At 43.8% G+C, this 21,261-nt stretch overlaps 1 protein-coding gene across 5 annotated transcripts in view; it reads right to left on the bottom strand.

Moving 5' to 3' along the window:
* Positions 1-21,261, bottom strand: part of Znf462 (zinc finger protein 462) — a 135,735-nt gene that overhangs the window by 43,711 nt on the left and 70,763 nt on the right. For all 5 annotated transcript variants that reach the window (XM_041657090.1, XM_041657088.1, XM_041657091.1 and 2 more), the window contains 2 exons: positions 20,822-20,940; positions 17,525-17,716 (listed from right to left, as the gene is read on the bottom strand). In XM_041657090.1, coding sequence (XP_041513024.1) covers positions 17,525-17,716; positions 20,822-20,940 — 311 coding nt within the window. The remainder of the gene's footprint in view (positions 1-17,524; positions 17,717-20,821; positions 20,941-21,261) is intronic.

Here is a 21,261-nt window from a genome sequence, read left to right as displayed (position 1 = left end):
TTTGCTTGCTTTCCTGTGAGAGCATCTCTTGCTATACCGTGCTCAATGCCTGATGTCTGCGAGGGACAGTGTCACAGACTTCTAGGTCTGCATGATTTTGGACTTTGGGTTTTCCTGTGACTGACTAGGACACCTTGGGTTCCCTGGGAACCTGGCCTAGCCTGCCTGGCTTCCCAGGACTGTTGGTCCACTTAATCTTTCAACTGGAGGTCCATAAAACAGGTGGAAGGGTGAGCAAGTACAGAAGGTCACACAGAAAGAACAACTTGGTCACGATCCAGAGTGTGAGGCCTGAATCAACTCAACAAGGCACCGACAATCTGTAGCTCAATGCGCAAGAGTGAAGACATGATGGAGGGTGACCCAGGGGGAGAGTGGGGCCCACATAAGAACTTTCTCTGCTGACTTAGAACTTACTCTGAAAACAAAGTGTACAGTCCTTAAAGGGCTTGAGACAGGGCGGGTGAGCTAGAAGCCCTATATTTGAACTATTTCCATGTCTAGAGCATTTACTATTGCCCTGGCCCAAACCAATAAATAAAGCAGCTTGCTTTAAACAGACTCCCCTTCCCTACCGATGACACAGTCCCACCAGCAACCCGACCCCATGCTCCATTAAGTAGAAAACACTACTGTTTCTCGTCTGGATTTTACTGGTGTATTGGAACTGTTTGTCTGAAACTCAGTCCCTACTGTTTCTGCCGCACACATCTGGAATCGATTACAGGCTTAGCCAGGGACAGGAAAGAAGGCAACTCAGGGGTCTGCCTTTTCTGCTCCCTATTTACCCTTCATGTGCAAACAAAGAAGCACAGGCAACTCTGTGGTATATTGGCACACTGCAGACAGTGTGCGCTCGGCATCCAAGTGGGCAGTCAACAGCCTGGGATCTTTGGAACGTTCTGAGATCACCGAGTCCCAGTATCACCCCCAAAGGGCCCAGAGCTGCGTTTTGCTCTGTAGTTTTAACATCCACGTGTCAACTCAGGGACACTTAATACCCATGTCCTGGTTTCATTTTAGTCTCAACTGAGTAGTCAAAATATTGTCAACTAATAGCATATTCTTCTGGGTTTATTAGCTCTTTAGAAATGGCTTGCTGATTCACAACAAATATAAAATGGCTCTATATTAGTAATTTTAAAAAGATGAATTATCCTTAATTATGTGTATGAGTGTGCATCCATGTGCAAGAGTGTCCTGTCCATGTGAGTGCCAGTGCCCAAGGAGACCAGAAGAGGATGTTAGAATCCCCTGGAGCTGGAGCTAAAGGCTGTGGTGAGCAGTATGCAGTAGGTGCTAGGAACAGAACTCAGGTCCTCTGCAGGACCTGTACGCACTCTTAATGGATGAGACAGCTCTCCAGTTCCTACATGAGCAATTGATAGGGACAAAATTAACCGAACTTCGTATTCCAAGAGCTCTTGGTTTAGCAGGGGAATCAGGACACCACACAGCAGTGAGAATGAAACAAACATCCCTGGGAAGTTACCTGCACGGCTGGAAAAGTGTGGAGCTCTGGAGATGCCTGTGCGCACACGCACACAAACACAAAAGTTTCAGATCTTGATTCAATGCTTTAAACTTCTGGAATGTGGGAGGCAAACAGCTTTCATTTTGCATTTACAGGACCTCTCCTCCAGGAAGACGCCAGCCCTGTGCCAGGTGTTTAGAACAGGAAGAAGATAAAACCTTTGCCCCTAATGAGTTCCCTTCGGGCAATATAATGGAGATAACAGAACAGGCCACAAGGAAGGGCTAAGGAAAAAAAAAAAATCACAGGATCACGAGATTGGAGGGAAGAGACTGGACTCGTATCTGGAGCCATCACAGAAGTGCAGGGATCTGCACAGAGCTTTGAAGGCTAAATGGGGTCTGGAGATGGAGAGATAGAGAGATGGATAATGGGGGAAAGCAGAGACAACTGCAAATAGGTAGCAAGAACCAGGCTCATTGCAATTTGGCAAAAGCAGGACAATGAACAGCCAGCAGCAGAAAGAAGCCTGGAGATGGAGTGGGTTTGGAGAGCCCTGAGTCCAACAGCTTTTAAACAGGCCATAGGGAGCTGTTAAATGTTTCTGGGCAGAGAATGAGAGCAGTGAGAATATACAGAATAGAGGTGGAATGGTAATAACTTGGGTAAGAGATGAAACAGGAAGCGACAGGACAAGGAAGGCAACTGACTGCCTGCTATAAAATGGGTCCAATATGGCCAGCAGATGAATTTTTGATGAATCCCAAAAGTTTGGGGCCTGTTTGGGAAGTGGTTGATCTGGTCCAGGCAGTACGGCAGAGTGAGAGTTAGGGCATGAGCTTGTGAGGGGCAAGAGCAGAGGAGCGCACAGACAGCCAGGCCGAGGTAGAAGCGATGTTGGCAGAAGGGAAGCCATTATCTGAGAGTCCAGGGGGCCTGAAATAGACAGCAGGATTAAAACCCGGGAAGAGGATTCGCCTACAAGAAAGATCAGCAGTTTTAATTACCATAGAACACACATACACACACACATACACAAGGATGGGGCAAGAGACGAGTGTGCAAGTCACTGAAGGAGAGAAAGGAGCAGCAGATGTTCGGTGCAAGAAGCCAGGCCTATTTCCAGAGTGAATGGCGCAGGAGTCAGACAACAGGAGACCAGTTCAGGAGAGCGGTTCCATGGAATGCTGAGAGGAGAATACAGACTCTAGCAGTTTTAGGCAAGAAAGACTGAGTGGCAAGGAAGTCAGAGAGGGAATGAGGATCCTTTCAAGAGAGATGAGCAAGGCAGCCAGGGCAACTACAAGAAAAGACTTGCAGAAGGTCGTATTCAAAAATGGCTTTAGCATCTCGAACACTGAGCGCTTTCCTGGGGCTCACAGTGGTAGTTTTCCTAGCATTTTAGGGGAATCTGGCATATCAACAAATGAGGTTTAAGGATGAGGCGTGGCAGGGCATGGTGGCAGCTGCTTTGAATCCTAGCATAAGGGAGGCAAAGGCAGGCAGATCTCTGTGAGTTTGAGGCCAGCATGTTCTACAGTGAGTTCTAGGCCAGCTAGGGCAACATCCTGCTTTGTTTACAGAAGCAGAGCGACAGAGAGAAACAGCTCTGGTATCACAATTGCCAGCACAGGACCCCAGCCCTGCAAGTGTTGTCAACTCAAGCAACACCACTCTCATGAACTTACTTCTCTTCATCCTAAAACAGCAGGGACCTGGTCATAGTTCTTGTTTCAAGGGATTGTTGTGTATGTAGAGAAACAATTCCTACTTCCAGTATGAAGGTAATAAATGAGAATTATTAATTAAAATATGTATCGCTAATTGACCATCATACTAGGAACAGGTCAGTCAGAGATTGGGACTTAACATCCCCTTGGCCCATTCGGGACACCAAATGTTAAAGTTTCTGATAGAGGTGGTTTCCATTAAGCACCAACACTCAAATTTATATAACTTGGGTTACGGCATCAGGATCACTTCCCAAACACTGAGTTATTTTATATTCGAAGGAAGCAAAGTAAAGAAACTTCATTTCAGAGCCAAAGGTATGACATGAGTTTTAGGGGATTCTCTCCTTTTTAATAACCGTGATTCTTTGACTGGCGGATCACTTCCCAAACACTGATTTATGTTGGGGAATATTATTTTCAGGTGTATTAATTTTGTTCATGCTGCATTTGATGAACTGTAAAGCTGTGATTCTTTCCTTGTCTAACACACCTGATCCTCCTAATAAAGAGCTGACTGGCCAGTAGCGGGGCAGGAGCAAGGACAGAAGGGGTTAGCAGGCAGAGAGGATAAACAGGAGAAGCGAAGAGAAGAGAGAGAGCAAGGAGAGGAGGACCTCAGGGGCCAGTCACCGAGCCACACAGCAAGTCACAGAGAAAGAAGTAAAGAAAGGTATACAGAAATAGAGAAAGATAAAGCCCAGAGGCAAAAGGTAGTCAGCATAACATAAGGTAAGAAAAGTTGCTAAAAAAAAAACCAAACCAAGCTAAGGCCGGCATTCACAACTAAGAAGAAGCCTCTGTGCGTGTTTACTTGGGAGCTGGGTGATGGCCCCCCCCCCCAAAAAAAAAGTCAAAAAAGTAAAACACCACACAACAGAATTATTTTAGATTTGACAAAAGCAAAGGAAAGGAACTTTATTTCAGATTCCAAGGTAAGATATGGGTTTTAGGGAATCGCCCCTCTTTTTAATAATCGCTATTCTTTGACTGGTGATAAATGATCATGAATTGCTAAGATATTTACCTTTGCTGTACTATCTTAATAATATCTAATAATAATTTTAGATATTAGAGCACATCCATTTGATCCCTGAAATGACCTCAGAAAGTGGGCGTTGCTGTTTTACATATTTTGGGAAAGCAAGACTCAGAGAGGATTTAAGGATAGTCATGCATGATACCGAGCTAGCTCAGCAGGGCACCCACCAAAGAGCACACATTTCATTGCAGTGTGAAAGCTACTTCCTAGACCCCAGCCTGCAACAGCCCTCGAATCCCCCTCAAACTCAGTGATCTGAAGACTAAGTCAATGAGAACGGCCTGGAGAACTCATCACAAAAGGATCATTTGCCTCATTTTCAGTAGCTCTAGTGGAGTAAGAACGATCTTTGTTGGCGTTGGCTCAGTCAAAAACGAATCCAGTGGCGCACAGTAAGGGGCACACCCCAAGTCAGCACTGCTACATCGCCCCCCACCCCCCGAATTCCACTGGAAAGGAACTGTTAGGAGTTGGGGCAGAGGAACCGTAGAACATCTGGACGCTTTCCCCGAGGATGACTGATTGGCACCACAGAAACAAAGAATGAGCGTCCGGGGTGGAACTTGGACAGGCTGAAGAAATAATCAGGTGTCGCAGATCTGTGGCTGTCGATAACCTACGCCTCCCTTCTAGATCCAGGAAGCTCAGGGGTACAATGTAAGCTGCTCCCCACCGTCTGGAAGTTGGCTCTGGGGCACAGCTGGTCCTATGTGACATACTGAGCCCCCATAGCCCCTCCTGAGACAAAGATGACTGAGGGCAAAAGCAGCCACCAAAGCTTCCTTTCCTATGTTAGTTTGCCTTCTCTGATTTTAAAAAAAGTACGCAAATAAATAAGGAATCTCACGTTGACTAGAATCACTACTTTTTCGGCCAACAGTTTTCAGTCTTCGTTCATAGTAGGTAATATTTATGTCCTGAGCACACCCCCGAGGTATATGGGAACTCAGAGGATATTCCTGGCAATCAAAGATTGCAGGAGTAGAACCACGGACTAATGTAGCCTTTCAAAAAATAAAAAAAATAGCAAAACAAAAAACTCCCAACTATCTTAAAAGGGAAAAAATATTTTATTTGAATATCAAGCTTGATCTTTCAAATAATTAAGTTTTCTATCTGGGAGTAGTGGTTCACACCTGTAATCCTACCACTTGGGAAGCTGAGACCAGATTGTCGTGAGATTGAGACCAGCATGCATGGGAGATAATATATGTGTATATATATGTATTATATATTATATAAATGTATCTTAGATATATACAAATATATGTATTTAAAATTTAAACAGTTCAAGAACGATCTTGGTTATAGATTGAAAACCTATTTCAAAAATTAAAAAAAAATCATCAAGACTCAAAAAGAGTCATTCTTTTCAGGGACACATTATGGAGGTTATAAACCAAAATGCAAAAAAAAATAATAATCCTGCAGACGAATTAGGAAAAACCATCTTATTTTGTTGCCATAACAACATATAGAATTCACTAATTTTTAACGTGTCTATGGGGAATTTCATTGACAATTTAACCGTCTGCCTGTGGTTTAGTTATAGTCAACAGGCTTCTGCCTGCAGACATGTTGGTGGCATTAGTTTAGCCTGCGCACAAGGTAGATGTGAGTTCCTTCATCTTCCTTTCTGCAAATTCCTAATTAAAAATTTACCCAGGGGCAAAATTTCAAAACACTGTAAAATCATCATAATAATAAAATCACAACTTACAAGTACAATAATTTGTGATTGCCGTAGCTATTAACTACACAGCTGCTCACTCCTTTTTCTTTGGGACAAGAAAGATAGGCAGCAGCCATTGGCAACTTCATAACTCTGCTTCGATCTTTTTTTTCCAGAAATTACTGCGACATACTCATGGATACACTGACATTATATCGAGATAAGTCTGAAGAATCTCATGTTTATTTTTAACAGTAAATCGGATTTGTGATTAACAAAGATAACCTGGGAAAACAGCTCAGAAAAGACTGAGGTTAAGAGCCAGAAAGATGAGCCAACATCAGTGGAGGATGTGAGGACCGGAAGGGGCTGTTCAGGGTTGGGATTCAGTGATTGTACTTTTATGTCAACTTGAAACAAGGTAAAGTCACCAAAGAGGGAGCCTCAATTGAGAAAATGCCTCTATAAGATTTTTACGATCGGGCTGTAGGCAAGGCTGTGGAACATTTTCTTAATTACTCATTGATGGGGGAGGGTTTAGCCCACAGTGGGTGATGTCATCCCTGGGCTGGGTCCTGGGGTCCTGGGCTCAGGGCTCGGTAAGAAACAGGCTGAGCAAGTCACAGTGAGCAAGCCAGTAAGCAGCATTCCTCCAAGATTTCCGCCTCCAGGTTCCAGCCACGCTTGAGATCCTGTCCTGACTTCTTTGATGAGGAGCCTTAATTGGTAAACCTTTTTCCTTGACAAGTTTCTTTGGATACATTGTTTCATCACAGCATTAGTGACCCTGACTTGGATAGCAACTTTGGATCTGGAGGGAGACAAGGGAGCCAGAGAAGCCAGTGGGCGGGAAAAAGGCTCCTCTGAACAGCTAACCTTAGTGTCTGCACCAGGCTTGGGGCAAAGCTCAAAGCAGGAGCTACAGAGAATTTGAGTTTCTGATGCTGGATGTGAAGTGTTATGGTCAAAGCAGCTACAGATGGACAAGTGGATTCAGACAGGGGAAGGTAACTCTCCCAAGCTGGGGAGCCCAGTTTTGGCTAAATCGCTCCATGAATATGATCTAAAGTTTGATGGATACAGCTGTATGAGAAAGGAAGACCATGAGACTCACATCAAGTTCACAGAGGGGGATAAAAGATCACTCCGGAATGTCAGAAAAGTAAAAGTAAAAAGGGAATAAATACTAAAGAAAGAAGTGCAAGTAGTCTTGAGGAAAAAAGAAGGGAAATAAGTTATTGGAGTTACAGAAAGTGAGAGGAGAGAGAGAGAGAGAGAATGGAGGGGGTTCATCAGGTTAAAATAAAAAAAAAAAACACTTCCATAGAAGCCTGAGTTCAATCTCTGGGATCCACATAATGGAAGGAGAAAACTCCTCCAAATTGTCCTCTTACATGCTTTCTCTCTCTCTCTCTCTCTCTCTCTCTCTCTCTCTCTCTCTCTCTCACACACACACACACACACACACACACACACACACACAGTGAAACATAGATGGTGGTGCCAGTAGGGCCAGAAGCTGCCCAAGTCAGTTAACTTAGAGGAAGGTGTGATTGGCACAGGAACATCCTGGGATACACACAGCCAGACCCAACCAGCCTTTCCAAATACTACCCAGTTGATGGTAGCTTCTGAACGCTCAGGTGAACTTGTGAAAATCCTCAGGCCTCTGCAGAAGACAGCTGTTGCTTCATTGGCTTTCTTTGTCTGTCATTCCCTTTGCAGCTCTAATTAAAGCCAATTTAAGAAATATTTATTAAATGGCCTGCCAAGTGCTAGGCCTCTGGAAAAAAAAATAGGAAGCAGAGGGCACACGGTTTGTAGTCAGAGAGACAGATATGGTAGCTGATAATTACACAGATATTTGGTAAGTCGAGAAATGGAAGTGGCTAGAAGGGTCAAAAGCTATCAAGCATCAAACATGCTTCGTATTCGTCCCCCGGCAAAATCTCACTTTCAGCCCATTCCTCTAAACAGGCTAGACAGTCTGTAATCTTGATTTTTTGGCACTTAATTTATAGACCAATTTGCTATGTTTTAAAATGAATTAGGTTTCCAGAAAATAGCAGGGATATGGGTTCTATTAAAGTATGGGGGGATGAGGGATGAGCACCCCTGAAAATAAAATTAACATTTGATTAGGAAACTTCAAAAGTTTTATATGATTCTGAGAATCCTGCCTTATACACATACACACATACATACACATATGTATGTATGTGTGTATGTGTATATATATCACATGTAAAAACATTTAAATACTTTAACTACTCAACATTTGTTGTATTTCTTGTGTGTGTATGTGTATATATATCACATGTAAAAACATTTAAATACTTTAACTACTCAACATTTGTTGTATTTCTTGTTGAGAAAGAATGCTTTTGGCTTGTTTATCTTTAAAACTAGATTCTTGAATTTCAAATGTATATATATATATATATATATATATATATATATATATATGGTTCAAGTGATGGATTGCATCAAGTGAGAACAAAATCACAAAAGGGAAAATTCATTTTCAATCCATGGTTCTAGAACTTTAAAAATAATTAAAATAATAAAATAAGTTGTTTTGTTGTTTCATCTATTTACAGAACAAATGTGAAGCCTGTCCACAGTGAACTATTGGTAGAGCTTTTTGCTGGGTAGAGGGGCCCAGTTCACAGGTGGCTCCAACCTTTTCTGCTAAGCAGGGCCATGAAACTGTTCTCTAACCGTAAGTGGGTAAAAATATTGCAAACAGTGGAGGGGAGGGGGATTTTATATAGCCACATCAAAAGGATGACTGTGACAGATCACTGTTTCTCATAGATTTATTGCTTATGTGGGCATCTGTGTGCATGTATGAACACATGCATGCTGTGCCCATAGGGGTCAGAAACGGTATCAGATCCCTTGGAGCTGATGTTATATGTGGTCGTGAACTGCTTGATACGGGTATTGGGATCTGAACTCTGGTCCTCTTGAGAAGAGAGTGGTCTTAACCTCTGGGCCATCTCTTCAGGCTGCTCCTATTTTTAATACAATCTCTTTCCTGAAGAGACAGAGACAGACTTTACTGCTCAGAAATACTGAGCATTTTCCACAGCAGTGAGTCTCCCCTGCTGTTGATTTTTACAATTCAGTCTGCTCCTAAACAAATCCATGGTCTTTCCCCCTGCACTTCCATTCCCCCACTCTCACTACACACTCTCCCCTCCAGCGAGACAGAAGTTCGGTCCTAGCATGAGATCCATCTCTTCCATCACGTCCTCTCTGGGCCAATTCCTTCTCCTTCCCAGAGCGACAAGTCATCACAAGCTAGAAAGACAACTTTTCACTTCATATTTCCAGTCCTTTAACTTAATACTACCTGCATGTCTAGTAACTTAAGCCCCAAATAGCAAGGAATAATTCCAAAATCCCCCAAACATACAAGAAGAGGTGTGCTATATATACTAGCCCGTCTCACTGCCTAGCTGTGCAGTTCTGCCGTTAGGCCCCGACGAGGCGGAAAGGTAGACAAGCACAGGCTTTGGATTTAATGCACGAAACCCAACTCCAGCACATGAGTTTTTTTTAAACTCATCGTCTCAGCCCTTGGAACTTAAAATTAATCATTTTTACCTCACATTCATGAGACGTATTAAGGCCGATGATCAATTTAAGGCAATCTGCAGAGCTAAGTCAATAAAAATGATTGCTTTTAATCACTTAGGAAGCAAACAAGGAGACATGCCGAGTCCTTATATAAACTACAGTGGGTAGCTCTCCCTCTGGCCCAAAGGGAGACAGTCACTAGCAATGCTACAAAGTAAGAACTAGATGAAGGGTTGGGAAGGTCTGACGTCTGAGCGGCTTCAGCTGCACTTGTGGCGGGGAACTTGCCCTGCGTGAAAATAAAAGATGATGTAAGGGGCTTGGCTTGTGAGATCCGTCTAAGAATACTGTGTGTCTCCAAGGAAGCTGGAGACCCGAGCAGCGCAGCAGGCTCCCAGGAGCAGTGTGCTGCTACAGGAAACTTAAGCTGGGCCAGCACTCTGCCTAACACCTCCCTGGGTGGAGCTTGCAAAAGGATTAGAGCCCAGAGGCCAGAACTGATTCCCCTCTGGGCCTTGGTAGCAAGGGACAGAGCCCAGCAGAAAATAAATACATCCTCTACCTGAAACCTTGGCCGGTCCCGTTGCCTTGACCTTTCCTTATATCTCTATTTTTGTTGAACTACCACCATCACCACTGGGATAGAGGATTCTAAATGGTGTAAGAAATGTACATATTACTACGACATCCCTTCCCAGCCACATCATTAAAACTTGGATAACTTTTAAAAAGAAGAAGAGTAATGGCTTCCAAAACTATTTTTGGTATCTTGTTGTCAACTGTGCACTTAAAAGAATTCTTTTCACAAGCCAATCTTTGTCAAGACATGTCCTGCGCCCCAGCAGTGACACCCCACATCTTTCTCCCCGAATCAGAGTTAGTTCCTACTGTTCTTTGCAGACTCCATACCCTATCTGAGGCATGCGTAAAATTCTCTCCTAAACAGCCATATTTGCAAGAGGAGGAGACTTCTGGGTCAGGTAAGTCTCAGGACAACTTAAAGGGCTTTTGATTAAATAAAATCAAAGTAGCACATCAAGGTTTTGCTGCTGTGACAGAAAACTCAAGGCAGGCAATAATATGAAAAGAGATTTTTTTCCTTTCCAAAAAGAATAAATATTATTCTAAATGACTGGAGTAATAACTCAGTGTATTTTCTACATAGTTAAAATGGGATTTCTTTTCTTTTAGGCTGTTGGTTCTCAACCTGTGGGTAAGGACCCTTTTGGGGGAAGGTGTCCAGTGACCCTTTCATGGGTGTCACCCAAGATCATCAGAAAACACAGATGATTGCATTATGACTTAGAACAGTAGAAAGTTACAGTTATGAGGTAGCAATGAAAGGAATTTTATGGTGTGGGGGGGTTCATACAACATGAGGAGCTGTCTTGAAGGGTCACAGCGTTAGGAAGGTTGAGAACCACTGCTCTAAGCCATTTCTCCTGGGATTCTGGAAGTCAGCAGACAGTCTCCACCTAGTCACCACGGCTACCAAAGACAGATGTGGAATTACGTAGTCAACTCCAGTGTGACTTGGAACTAGTTCTGAGTGTGCTCTGTAACAGGCGATTTATATTTCTGACGACCAAATGTCCCTGTTGGCTTGCAGAAAGGGGGATGGGCTAGTTGACTAGGTTCCCAAGACATTGAAAGTCTACACTTGAACTGTTATTTATTTCTTCACACACACACACATACAACACACACACACACAAATGTGGCTGGCTCAAAAACATTAAAATTCACTGTCAAACAATTGAAGAGCATTTCAGGTTTCAAATCCCAGGCATGTGGGTTTCTTTGGAACAGTCTATCACAAGATCAAGTTCAAAATGATCATCAATCTGGAGGGTTTCTATCTGCCACTCACGCCAGTGCTTAGAGCTTTTCCTCTGGAGACCACAGAGTGCAATCTAGAGTCTTCCCTGCCACTCTGTTTCCAGGGAGTCACCAACTCTGAAGACTCTACAGGAGAACTGCCATGCTTTGCAATAAGCATAAAATAAACTCCAGACTACATTTTATGAAGGAATTCTGATGTCAAAGAGGGAAGGTTAGTGGTGTCTGGTCACATCATTCTGAGACCAGCTGAACCTATTAAAAATTATAGTCAAGCCATTAAAATTATGTCTTATATCCCACGTGCTCTAAACGATGTAAATCTTTGTATCTTACAGTTATTCATGCAAAAGTCTCTATTTCATTACTGTCGTTTTTAGAGAAACCACCTCTCTCTCTTTTTTTCACCCCAAGAGAAATCTGATTGCAATTGGAACCTGTGTGGAAGGTCTGATGGCCTAGCAACTAATTGGATCCTCTCAAAGGTTGAATTTTATGTTTGACCTATTTAGAGACCTGAAAAGCATCTCCACAGAAAGCACGCATCCCGGACCTCAGTTTTTAGGTGTCAAGTAGCACCATGGTCAAGATTAAATGAGTTGATAGTTTAGAGATAGCCTCGACACCATCCTCTTTTTGCGCTCACCCACGTCACCCACACACTAGTGCGTTTAAGACTTGCCCCATGTCTTGCATTTGACACCTTGGCATATTCCACACATTAACCAAGTTGACCATGATGAGCTGCACCAATGTGTCTTTTAGAGCCATTACATCATTTCGTATCAGCAGCCTGGTGGAACAATTCTTCGGGGGAAAAAGAAAGTCCTACTCATCAACGAGTTTTGAGAATCTGCTTCAGTCTCTATAGGATCATTGAGTTTGGAATTCATTTTTCCCAAAACATTATATGTTCAGAGACATGAAAAATAAACTGTCCACTGATGGGGCAACTGTATACACTGACTCCAAGAGGCAGTTCTGTTACCTGGCAACCTTCTAGCAATACCCATCCCTCTCCAGCTACCCCGGCTCAACCTTCAGTTTCCTTCCCACACAGATGGTCAGTCTCATGCAGAGAACAATGGCGATAATTCAAATGCTACATGAAGGCAGATCCGCTCACTATGGCATGATGGTTGCATCAGAAACTCTCTGTGAGAATGGTCCCCAAGGCTTCATCTTCAAATTGTTGCCTTTTGAACATCACTCTTAAGTGGATATAAACTCGCTTAGCTCTGGGGAGTTTAGATAAGTCTGGGAACTCAGTACAGTGGACTGCATTGAAAACTAGGGAGCTTCCAAGAAACCAGTTACAAGAATACTGCATTTCCCAAATACCTACCTGACTGTCCCATTTAGAATAGGGACAGAACCATAGTACATCTACAAGTGCAAATACAGCCTTCGGGTAAGGGACAGAAGTGATAAAAATCAGGGCAGGGCCCTGAGAGTTTAGAAAGCGTGCTTCAAAGGAAGGAAAAGTCATAAACTATAGAAAGACGCAGTCAAGGAGAAATCCTTCAGCATGCCCCGGGAAGCTTAGTCAACAGGTGTGGGCAGGGAGGAAGAAGTTAGCAGCTAGAGAGGGGAGCAAACATCAGGGTTGGTTGACGAAGGCATTCTGCAATGGGGAAAGAAGAACTGAAGTCAACTTTGAGTGAAGGTAGAGGACGGGGATTTTCAGAGGTGAGACGCCTATGGTTCCTCAGGAAGATATACCTCATTTTAAAAAAAGGTGTTTGTCAAATAATCTAGAATTTTAAAAAAAGCAACTAAAAGCTAGGTGGTGGTGGTGCACGCCTTTAATCCCAGCACTCGGAGGGCAGAGGCAGGTAGATCTCTCTGAGTTCCAGGATAGCCTGGTCTACAAGAGCTAGTTTCAGGACAGGCTCCAAAGCTACAGAGAAACCCTATCTCGAAAAATCAAAAACCAGGTCAAACCAAAACAAAAAGCAACTGAAAATGTTATGGTCACAGAACATAGCCACAGAATAGCCAGGAACAGTGGCAGAAGCCCAGGACTCCCAGGCTCTGAAAGCTGTAAGTTTGAGGGCAGCCTGAGCTACATGATGGGTTCAAGACCAGTCTGTCTTAAAAAACAAACAAATCACATTACTCCTTACATTTCTCTGTTACCTCAAAATTGCCAAAACCGAGAAAGTTCTCATGGCTCATTATACTTTTTACAATAATTCATAAAATCAGAGACTCCTCCAATGGAGTGGTATAATGATTAATTCTTTGTGTTTTTCTTGGTATTTAACTAGTGTCAGGGTGGAGAGCTCACCTCTCTCCTCTCTCTCTCTCTCTCTTCCTCTCTCTCCCTCTCTCTCTCTCTCTCTCTCTCTAGTTCTACCTTCTGTTTTAAGAGTCTCATGGTAGCTAATTCTTAAAGCAAGCAAGGTCATACGGCAGAACTGGATAGGCAGAAGAAACAATTTGTTAGCTAGCTTGGTTGGTTTTGGCCCGGGGAAATTCAAGGAGGAAAAAGGCAGGACATAGCTGAATTACCAGTTACATATCCATTGCTCATGTCTTGTGTAGCTTCTCAGGCCTAAACCAACCTTATGGCTACACTCTATTGGCCTACTTTCTTTGTTACTTTATATCTGTGCCTGTACACAGTTCTCTGGTCTGAAAGCGGAGACTTGGAAACAGCCTGAGAAAAGCCAGTCCTATATTTTATATGGCAGGAGAAGGAACACGGTAAACACCTCCCTGCGGAACACTTCCCTCTGTTGACAACCTCACTGTCTCCCCTTAATGCACTGTTTTGAATAGCAAGCGAGTGCCATTTCCCATTATCCAGCACACAAAACCAATACCACACACAGCCGTCACTTTTCTTCCCAACCACTGATCATGCAAAGTATTTACAGGAGTCGTGAAACATGTCAAGACTGACAGCTCAGAGCCCAGGAGCCCTGCTGAAGCGCGGAACAGGTGTGTGGCCAGGCAGCTGGGGTTGAGGGCTGCCCTCTACCTCCCAGTTTTCCTTTCTCAGCTTCCCTCCCCCCTCATCAGCGCATCCCTCTGGGTTAGGATTGAGACGAGCAGAGAGAGAATCCCCCCCCCCCCCCGGACTATTTCCCTCTGCCAGAAAGAACTGGCTTGTTCTCAAGACAGCAAGCGTTTGCCCACTGCAAAACAGCAGCGAGCGTGTCAACTCGTTTTACTCTCATGGCTCACTAGGGATTTAGATAGCCCAGGACATGCTGGCCGTTTCCCTGGGTTTATGGATCTCCACTCCCCCTAGGCCTGCAACACATTTTTGGTTCATGCATTCACAGGGTCCTGGCATCTGCTGTGTGGGAAACCCTAAATGAGAGCCAACAGCCCCACAGCTTCTCCCTATTAAAATGTGCAATTGGATTTCACATGTGTGTTTCAAACACCATTCAAAGCATGATTTACAGGCTACCGTCTAGCCCCACAGCTGTTTTTCCGTCCTCCAGTCTGAGCTGTTTCTAGGAATCTGCCACGAGCTGCCTGGCAAATTGTCCTCCTAGCGTGGGCCTCCTAAGTCATTCCTGGCCGTGCTAAACAATGCAAGATCTAAAGCAGGGCTTGAAGAAAATACTTATCGAATGCATAGACTATTAATTACTCTGTCCACACAATTATTCCTTCACTAGAACAGCCTATCCGCTGCCTCCTTTCTGCTCAGCCGACCTCCTAATCAACTTTTTTTGTCATCAAATTAAACTAATCGTGGCTGGTCCTTGGATATGGGGCTATTTACGTGCATTAAAAACAGTACAGGGCCGAGGAGTTTTGCGCTGGTCTCGGGCAAATGGTTACCACCTAGAGCTTTCAAGCAAATGTGTCCTTTCTCAAGGCAGAAAACAAAAAGCAGCACTGTGTAGAGGAAATTACCTTCCCGCGGCTGTGAGCTGCAGTCACTCAATGTCAGACCGCCGTGTTGTTGAGAACCCACCCTTCTCCACAGTCCAGCTTCTGAGACTCTGACACCCCCCCACACACACCCCCTACACACACACACACACACACACACCCTACACACACACACCCACACACCCCCTACACACACACACACACACCCTACACACACACACACACCCTACACACACACCCACACACCCCCTACACACACCCCCTACACACACCCCCTACACACACACACACACACACACACACACACACAAGAAGGTTGTACTTCATTCAGGCGTGGGGCTGTAGTAAGCTCAGATGTGCGAGCCAATGTCTTCCAAGCATTTCATTTTCTGGTGCCATTTTCTGAGGGCCAGAACCGTCTTGTGTTTGTTTAGGGTTTGTCTCTGCCTAGACCAGCTTGTAGCCAGCACAGGTTCAGAGAGTTGGCAGCACCCAGCTTTTTAGCCTGGGTGAAAAGGAACGAGTGAGGACTCTAGGGGATCCCCTTATCCCGGGACTGAGACCAGACTTGCAAGGGAGATGAAGGAATGTTTGATACTGGGTGGAAAAGGCTTTACCAGGAATAGTATTTAAGTGGATCAGTTTCACCCAAGTGGCTACAGGAGGATAGCTTCCATTTCAGATTAAAAGACAAGAATAAATAAATTAATTAAAATTCACAATTCAGGTCAGATTTGATTTTTGCCCTCTGGTCACAATACACCCAGGGAAGAGAATCGGAGGGTGAAGGGGGCTATTCCTTTATTCTTTCACAGGTACTCTCACGCCACTGTAGCCTGGAGAGTCTTACGGAAGACACAGACAGCACCGACCTCCTTCTGCAGTTACAACTACATCTGTGGAGGTCATGTGCTCAATCCCTCAGAGGCACCATAAGAAACCCCCTGTTAGTCAGAAGTTCTTACGTTCCCAGTGCTATCTGATGCTCAAGACTTTTTTTTTTTTATTTTAATTTTGATCTCAGGGCTTACCTCTCTCTTCCCGCCTATTCACAGACTTCACAAATAAAGATCATTCATTACTATTTTGATAGTCTGAGAATTAGTCTATGTTGACAAGCTGGGCTATCGCAGTCTCGAGACACCTTCAAGAACCTCTTCATTTAAGCCCTCACACGAATAAGCCCAAATCCACAATCACTATAAATGGTTCCAAAGATCAGAACTGTGACCAAAAGATGAAAACCACAAAAGTAAAATGGCCTCTCACCGACACTTCCTGTGTGTCAGACATAGAGGGCATTTGACGTGGGCACCTTGTCTCATTAGTCTCTCCAGACAAGCAGCTGAGGCTTGTACATATCATTATTCAACCTCACATACAGGAATAGAAAATACGACAGCCTAGGGAAACACGACAGCCAGAGGGAGACAATAGAAATCCTTGCCTATGCTCCACTTTCTGTCTCTGAGCTCCTCCTATGGATGGAAGAGTAGCTCCTGGGAGAAAGGCTGGGAGAACCGTAGACCACAGCAGTTATGGCTCAGATGTGCTACGGAAGGTACCATGCATCAGAGGAGAAGGTTAGAGCTCTAAGCTCTCCTATCATCTCCAATTCTCTACTAACGAGCCCATCCTACAGGCATTCTGGGAAAGATGGACAACCCATGTCTGACCAAAACAAGAAGGTGTCCCTTTGCTCTCAAAGCCATGCCGAATGACTGGCTCCAACTCAAGACTGTCGCTTTGGTCACAGCGCACATCTCTCAACATCTTCCTCATGCCTGACCTTCAAAACTACGAAACAGTGCAAGGCAGTTCTAAACCCATTTCCCAACTAATGCTTCCACGACAAACGCCAGCTATAAGAAAACACAGACGGCTCTTAACATGTCACGTGACCCACTCTGATGAGAGAGCCCCATTCACTGGCTCTTCCCATCTATGCTGAGCTCCGGCTAACTTACACAACTGACACTCCATACACCGCACACAACATTTTCTTACAAGACGAGATAGTCATCAAAACAACACGGAGTCTGTCTTGTATTCCATTCCTGTCTCACGAGAATCTCCCATGGAAGAACCCAGCAACCCAGCACTGGCATGGCGCATCCTAGCCAGCATGATCCTCTATTGGTATCTGTGGACATTATTACTGGGGCACCATGCATATTTAGACTGTGCACCTCTTCCTACTCCAGAGTTTTCCTTTCCTTCCATTCATTTGAACCATCATATTTTCATGTAAGCATTTCGCTAGAAAAAAAAATTTAGTTCACCCCATCCTCTGTGGTGATTCCATCTGGAGAACCCATTCTTACCATTGGAGTCTTCCACTTCCTCGGTGGGGGTCGCCTTTTGAGAGGAGTGGTGGGCGTGTGAGGACAGGAGACTAACAATCCGTGGCCTGGGAAGGGTCAGGGCTTTTCCGTGAACCTTGAGGGAGTGTTCCTTCAGCTGGCTGATTGTCATGGTGGAAAAGGAGCACCAAGAACACTTGTAGGCATGTTCACCTAGAAGGAGATGGTGGTGAGGTAGAGAGGAAAGGTGGGAGTCAGGAGGAAGAGGGCTAGAAAGCAAAACCACACCGTTAATTGGCTCCCTCTAGAGATGCGCTTGAAGGGTGCTTGGTCTAGAAACCCTCCGAGGACAACTCCCTGCCCATCCTCACAACCGCAGGTCCTAAAATAGAAGCCCTGAAGCTCCATGGGAAAGTCACCTGTGCCTGTGTGTCTCTTGTTCTAGCTATAGCAGTGAAATTTTAGGATGGTTCCCATTTATTGTGCCACCTAATTCCGAAAGGGTTAAATCTCTTCTTCCTGCTCTACGCTAAAAAGCGATCACGGCAGGTTGCAGTCAACCCCAGAAAACAATAAATTTAATTCTTTATCTCAATGGCTTTTCCAAGCATGCTGTCCATCCACAGGAGAGCTACTGTGTTGATTCTCAAGTTTAATTTTGCTGAACTACACAGCTCCTCATCTGACACATTCTTAACCATTTTCTCCCCACATTGATTTGGGGTTGAGGGTAAGCTCATCATGAACTTCCATTTCCTATCTGAACAACAGTATCGAAATGGAACAAGTCTTTGGGAGGGAGAATTATATGTGTTAAGCATAAGGGAGAAGGGGAGCATGGATACTGTTTTCAGCATCCCATAAATAATGCATTTGAACTGAACTACAGCCCAGAAAGCCATGATCAAATTAAGACAAGAGTGTGGCTGGCTTACCTTTGCTGTAACCCAGCTTTTTACATTTTAAGAATGAAGGTTGTCAGTGAGTTTGTCTGATATCAAACAGATATACTCTAGTCTGATCAATCTGGAAATCAATCTCATTTAGAGTAACAAGAAAGCAATTTGGCCCCCGATCTAATAAGGCTACTCCTGAGAGTATTAAGAAAATAGCTTACAAGCCAGGCATAGGGGTTCACACCAATAACCCCAGCATTTGAGCTAAAGCAAGAAGTTTGTGAGTTTGAGGACAGCCTGGCTGCAATAGCAAGATATGGTCACAAAAATCCCAATGAGCAAGGAAGGGAGACAAGGAGAAAGGGAGGGAAGGAAGGAGGAAGGAGGGAGGAGGGAGGGAGGGATACACCCTTAATACAGAGATACTCATTTGGAGTTTAGTATTATTTGTAAACTGACAAGGTGGCTCAGTGGGTAAAGGCATGTGAGGTCAAGGCTCATGACCCAAGCTATAATCCTGGAACCCACATGGTAGAAAGACCTGACTCCTATAAGAAGTCTTCTGACTTCTACATGCACAATGGCACATGCTCTCGCGTGCACACATGGACACACACACACACACGCAAACAATGGTACACACACAGAGAATGTAAATAATTTGATGAAAAAAATTATACTATTTATGCGGGAAAGATATGAAACAACCTAGATTTTGGAACAAAAGAAAACAATTAGACAAATGTAGGTATATGCTCTGGGTGAACCACTGATAAATTAAATTCTTCAGAACTTGTTATAAAACAGAAAATTAATAATAAGTTGAAACATGAAACATACTTTACAGACATTATCATCAAAACTGTGGAAAATAATTACACAGAAAAGTTGACAGGGAATATCAAATATTAACAGTAGCCTTTATAGAATAGCATTACTAATGACAGAATAGATTCCTTCTGTTTTCAAATTTCCTTCAATAAATATGCACTTTAAAAACATTTTCTTAAAAGTGGTATGTTGCTATGTTACTGAAGCTTGGCTCAAACTCCTGGACTCTGGGAATCCCCTTCTTCAGTTGCCCAAATACAAGAACTAAAGATATGCCCTCTCTTCAGATTAAATTTAAAAACCAGGAGACAGTGAGTTCAAGGCCACTCTGAGCTATATAGCAAGACCCTACCTATACACATCAATAAAAATAAATGAAACAATCAACTGAGAATAGACAAATTGAAAGACTTATAGCAAACATATGACTTTTTTCCAAACCAAGGATCTCTCAGTGGCTCAGAGTCAAGCTCCAATGGGGTACTGACAGCAGAATTATATTGCTTTTATTTCTAGATACTTCTTCTGGTCAACTATTGAGCAGAAGGAGGCTAGCCAGCTTAATAAGCTCTAGAAACATGCACTCATCTTAGTGTTTTGAAGTTGTAGCATCTGGACTGTTTAAAGACCTTCACCTAGGCCAGAGCATTCACCTAGCCCCCCACTGGTAAAATTGGCTTTTGACAAGGCAAAAGTCAATGAGAAAAGCTCACCAGGATGCTGTCCCTGCTGAGTAATTTAGGATTTACATGAGTTTCTAAAAGTAAGATGAACTCTGAAGTTACTCATTCCTTGGACTTCAGAAGTTTTCCAGAGACATAAAAATACTACCGGAAACAAGCCTACATGGCTAGCCTCCTTGCTCCAACTCAGATCCCCAGTGGGGCTAAGGGTAGTTGTGTGACTTAAGCAGTTTCATGGCCCTAAAACAGCTCAACAGGTTTAACAATCATGAAGCAGAGGAACGATACGGGTTCTGTATGAGTAGGTGGCAAAAGTGAAGAGCCAGGCTCTGGGCAGCTTCTGTGAGACTGTTCAGAGCCAATGCTACAGAAGGCACAGAGAGAATTACACAATGCTGCCCATTTTGGAATGCTGTAGGGTTGAATATGATGATGACTGTCACAGCTTAGTGCGCAGCCTGGGACGAATACCATGCAGTGACAGAAACAGCACTGCTCCTGGACATGCGTGACTCAAGTGGAAGAACATGGCTTACCTAAGGGCATCTCCTGAGAAATCTCATGCTTCCTGAGTTTTCTGTTAGCTACATTTTATCTCAGTTGGTAGTTAGCTCAGTGGATGTAAGAGTTCCTTTTTAATATAATTCCATCATCAAGCCAAGGTAATTGAGAAATTTCTTTTAAAACCAAACCAACATATTCTAAGTTCTTGGTAGCATCAACCAAACAAAGCATCGGTGATGACTTTGGTTTTATGAACAAAATTTAATTTTGTATTCTCTTTAAAACTGAACATGCAGCCATCCCAAGAATAAATCATGCTCATTCGAAGAGACTTTAAATTTCACTCAAGGCCATGAGGTAGCTAACTCAAGAGCCGCTGAAGAATCCCACGAATACCAACTCACCAGCATGGGCTTTGAGGATGTGTGTCTTTAGCCGACTGTTGTAGGAGGATTTGAAAGAGCAGAGCTTGCAGCGGAATGGCTTGTGGTGTCCGTGATGGGTCTGCATGTGGCGATCCAAGCTTGAGATGGAAGAAAAGAAAACCAGGATTAAAAACCCGCAAACACTTTCCCGTTGCCCCTTCTAACATCAGACTTCGAAGCTGTTCCAATTCTTCCCTGTTGTTGTCTAATGACACAGGGCGTCATTACTAGTCAATCAATAAAGAGGCCAAGTTGTGAGAGGAATCTTAGCAGGAGGAGAATCTGGATTAAAGGATCTTTCTAGAAGCCCAGTGTGGTTGCACATAACTATAATTGTAGTACTTGGAAGGTAGAGGCAGGAGCATCAGGGGTTCAAGACCAGCCTTGGCTACATGGTAAGTAGAATAGCTGCATGAAAT

The sequence above is a fragment of the Microtus oregoni genome, unplaced genomic scaffold, assembly GCF_018167655.1.
Source record: "Microtus oregoni isolate MIOR12 unplaced genomic scaffold, Mior012 000008F_ref0000371, whole genome shotgun sequence".
NCBI lineage: Eukaryota > Metazoa > Chordata > Mammalia > Rodentia > Cricetidae > Microtus > Microtus oregoni.
The sequence above is the reverse complement of the archived record's forward strand: the minus strand, read 5'-3'. Positions and strand labels throughout refer to the sequence as shown.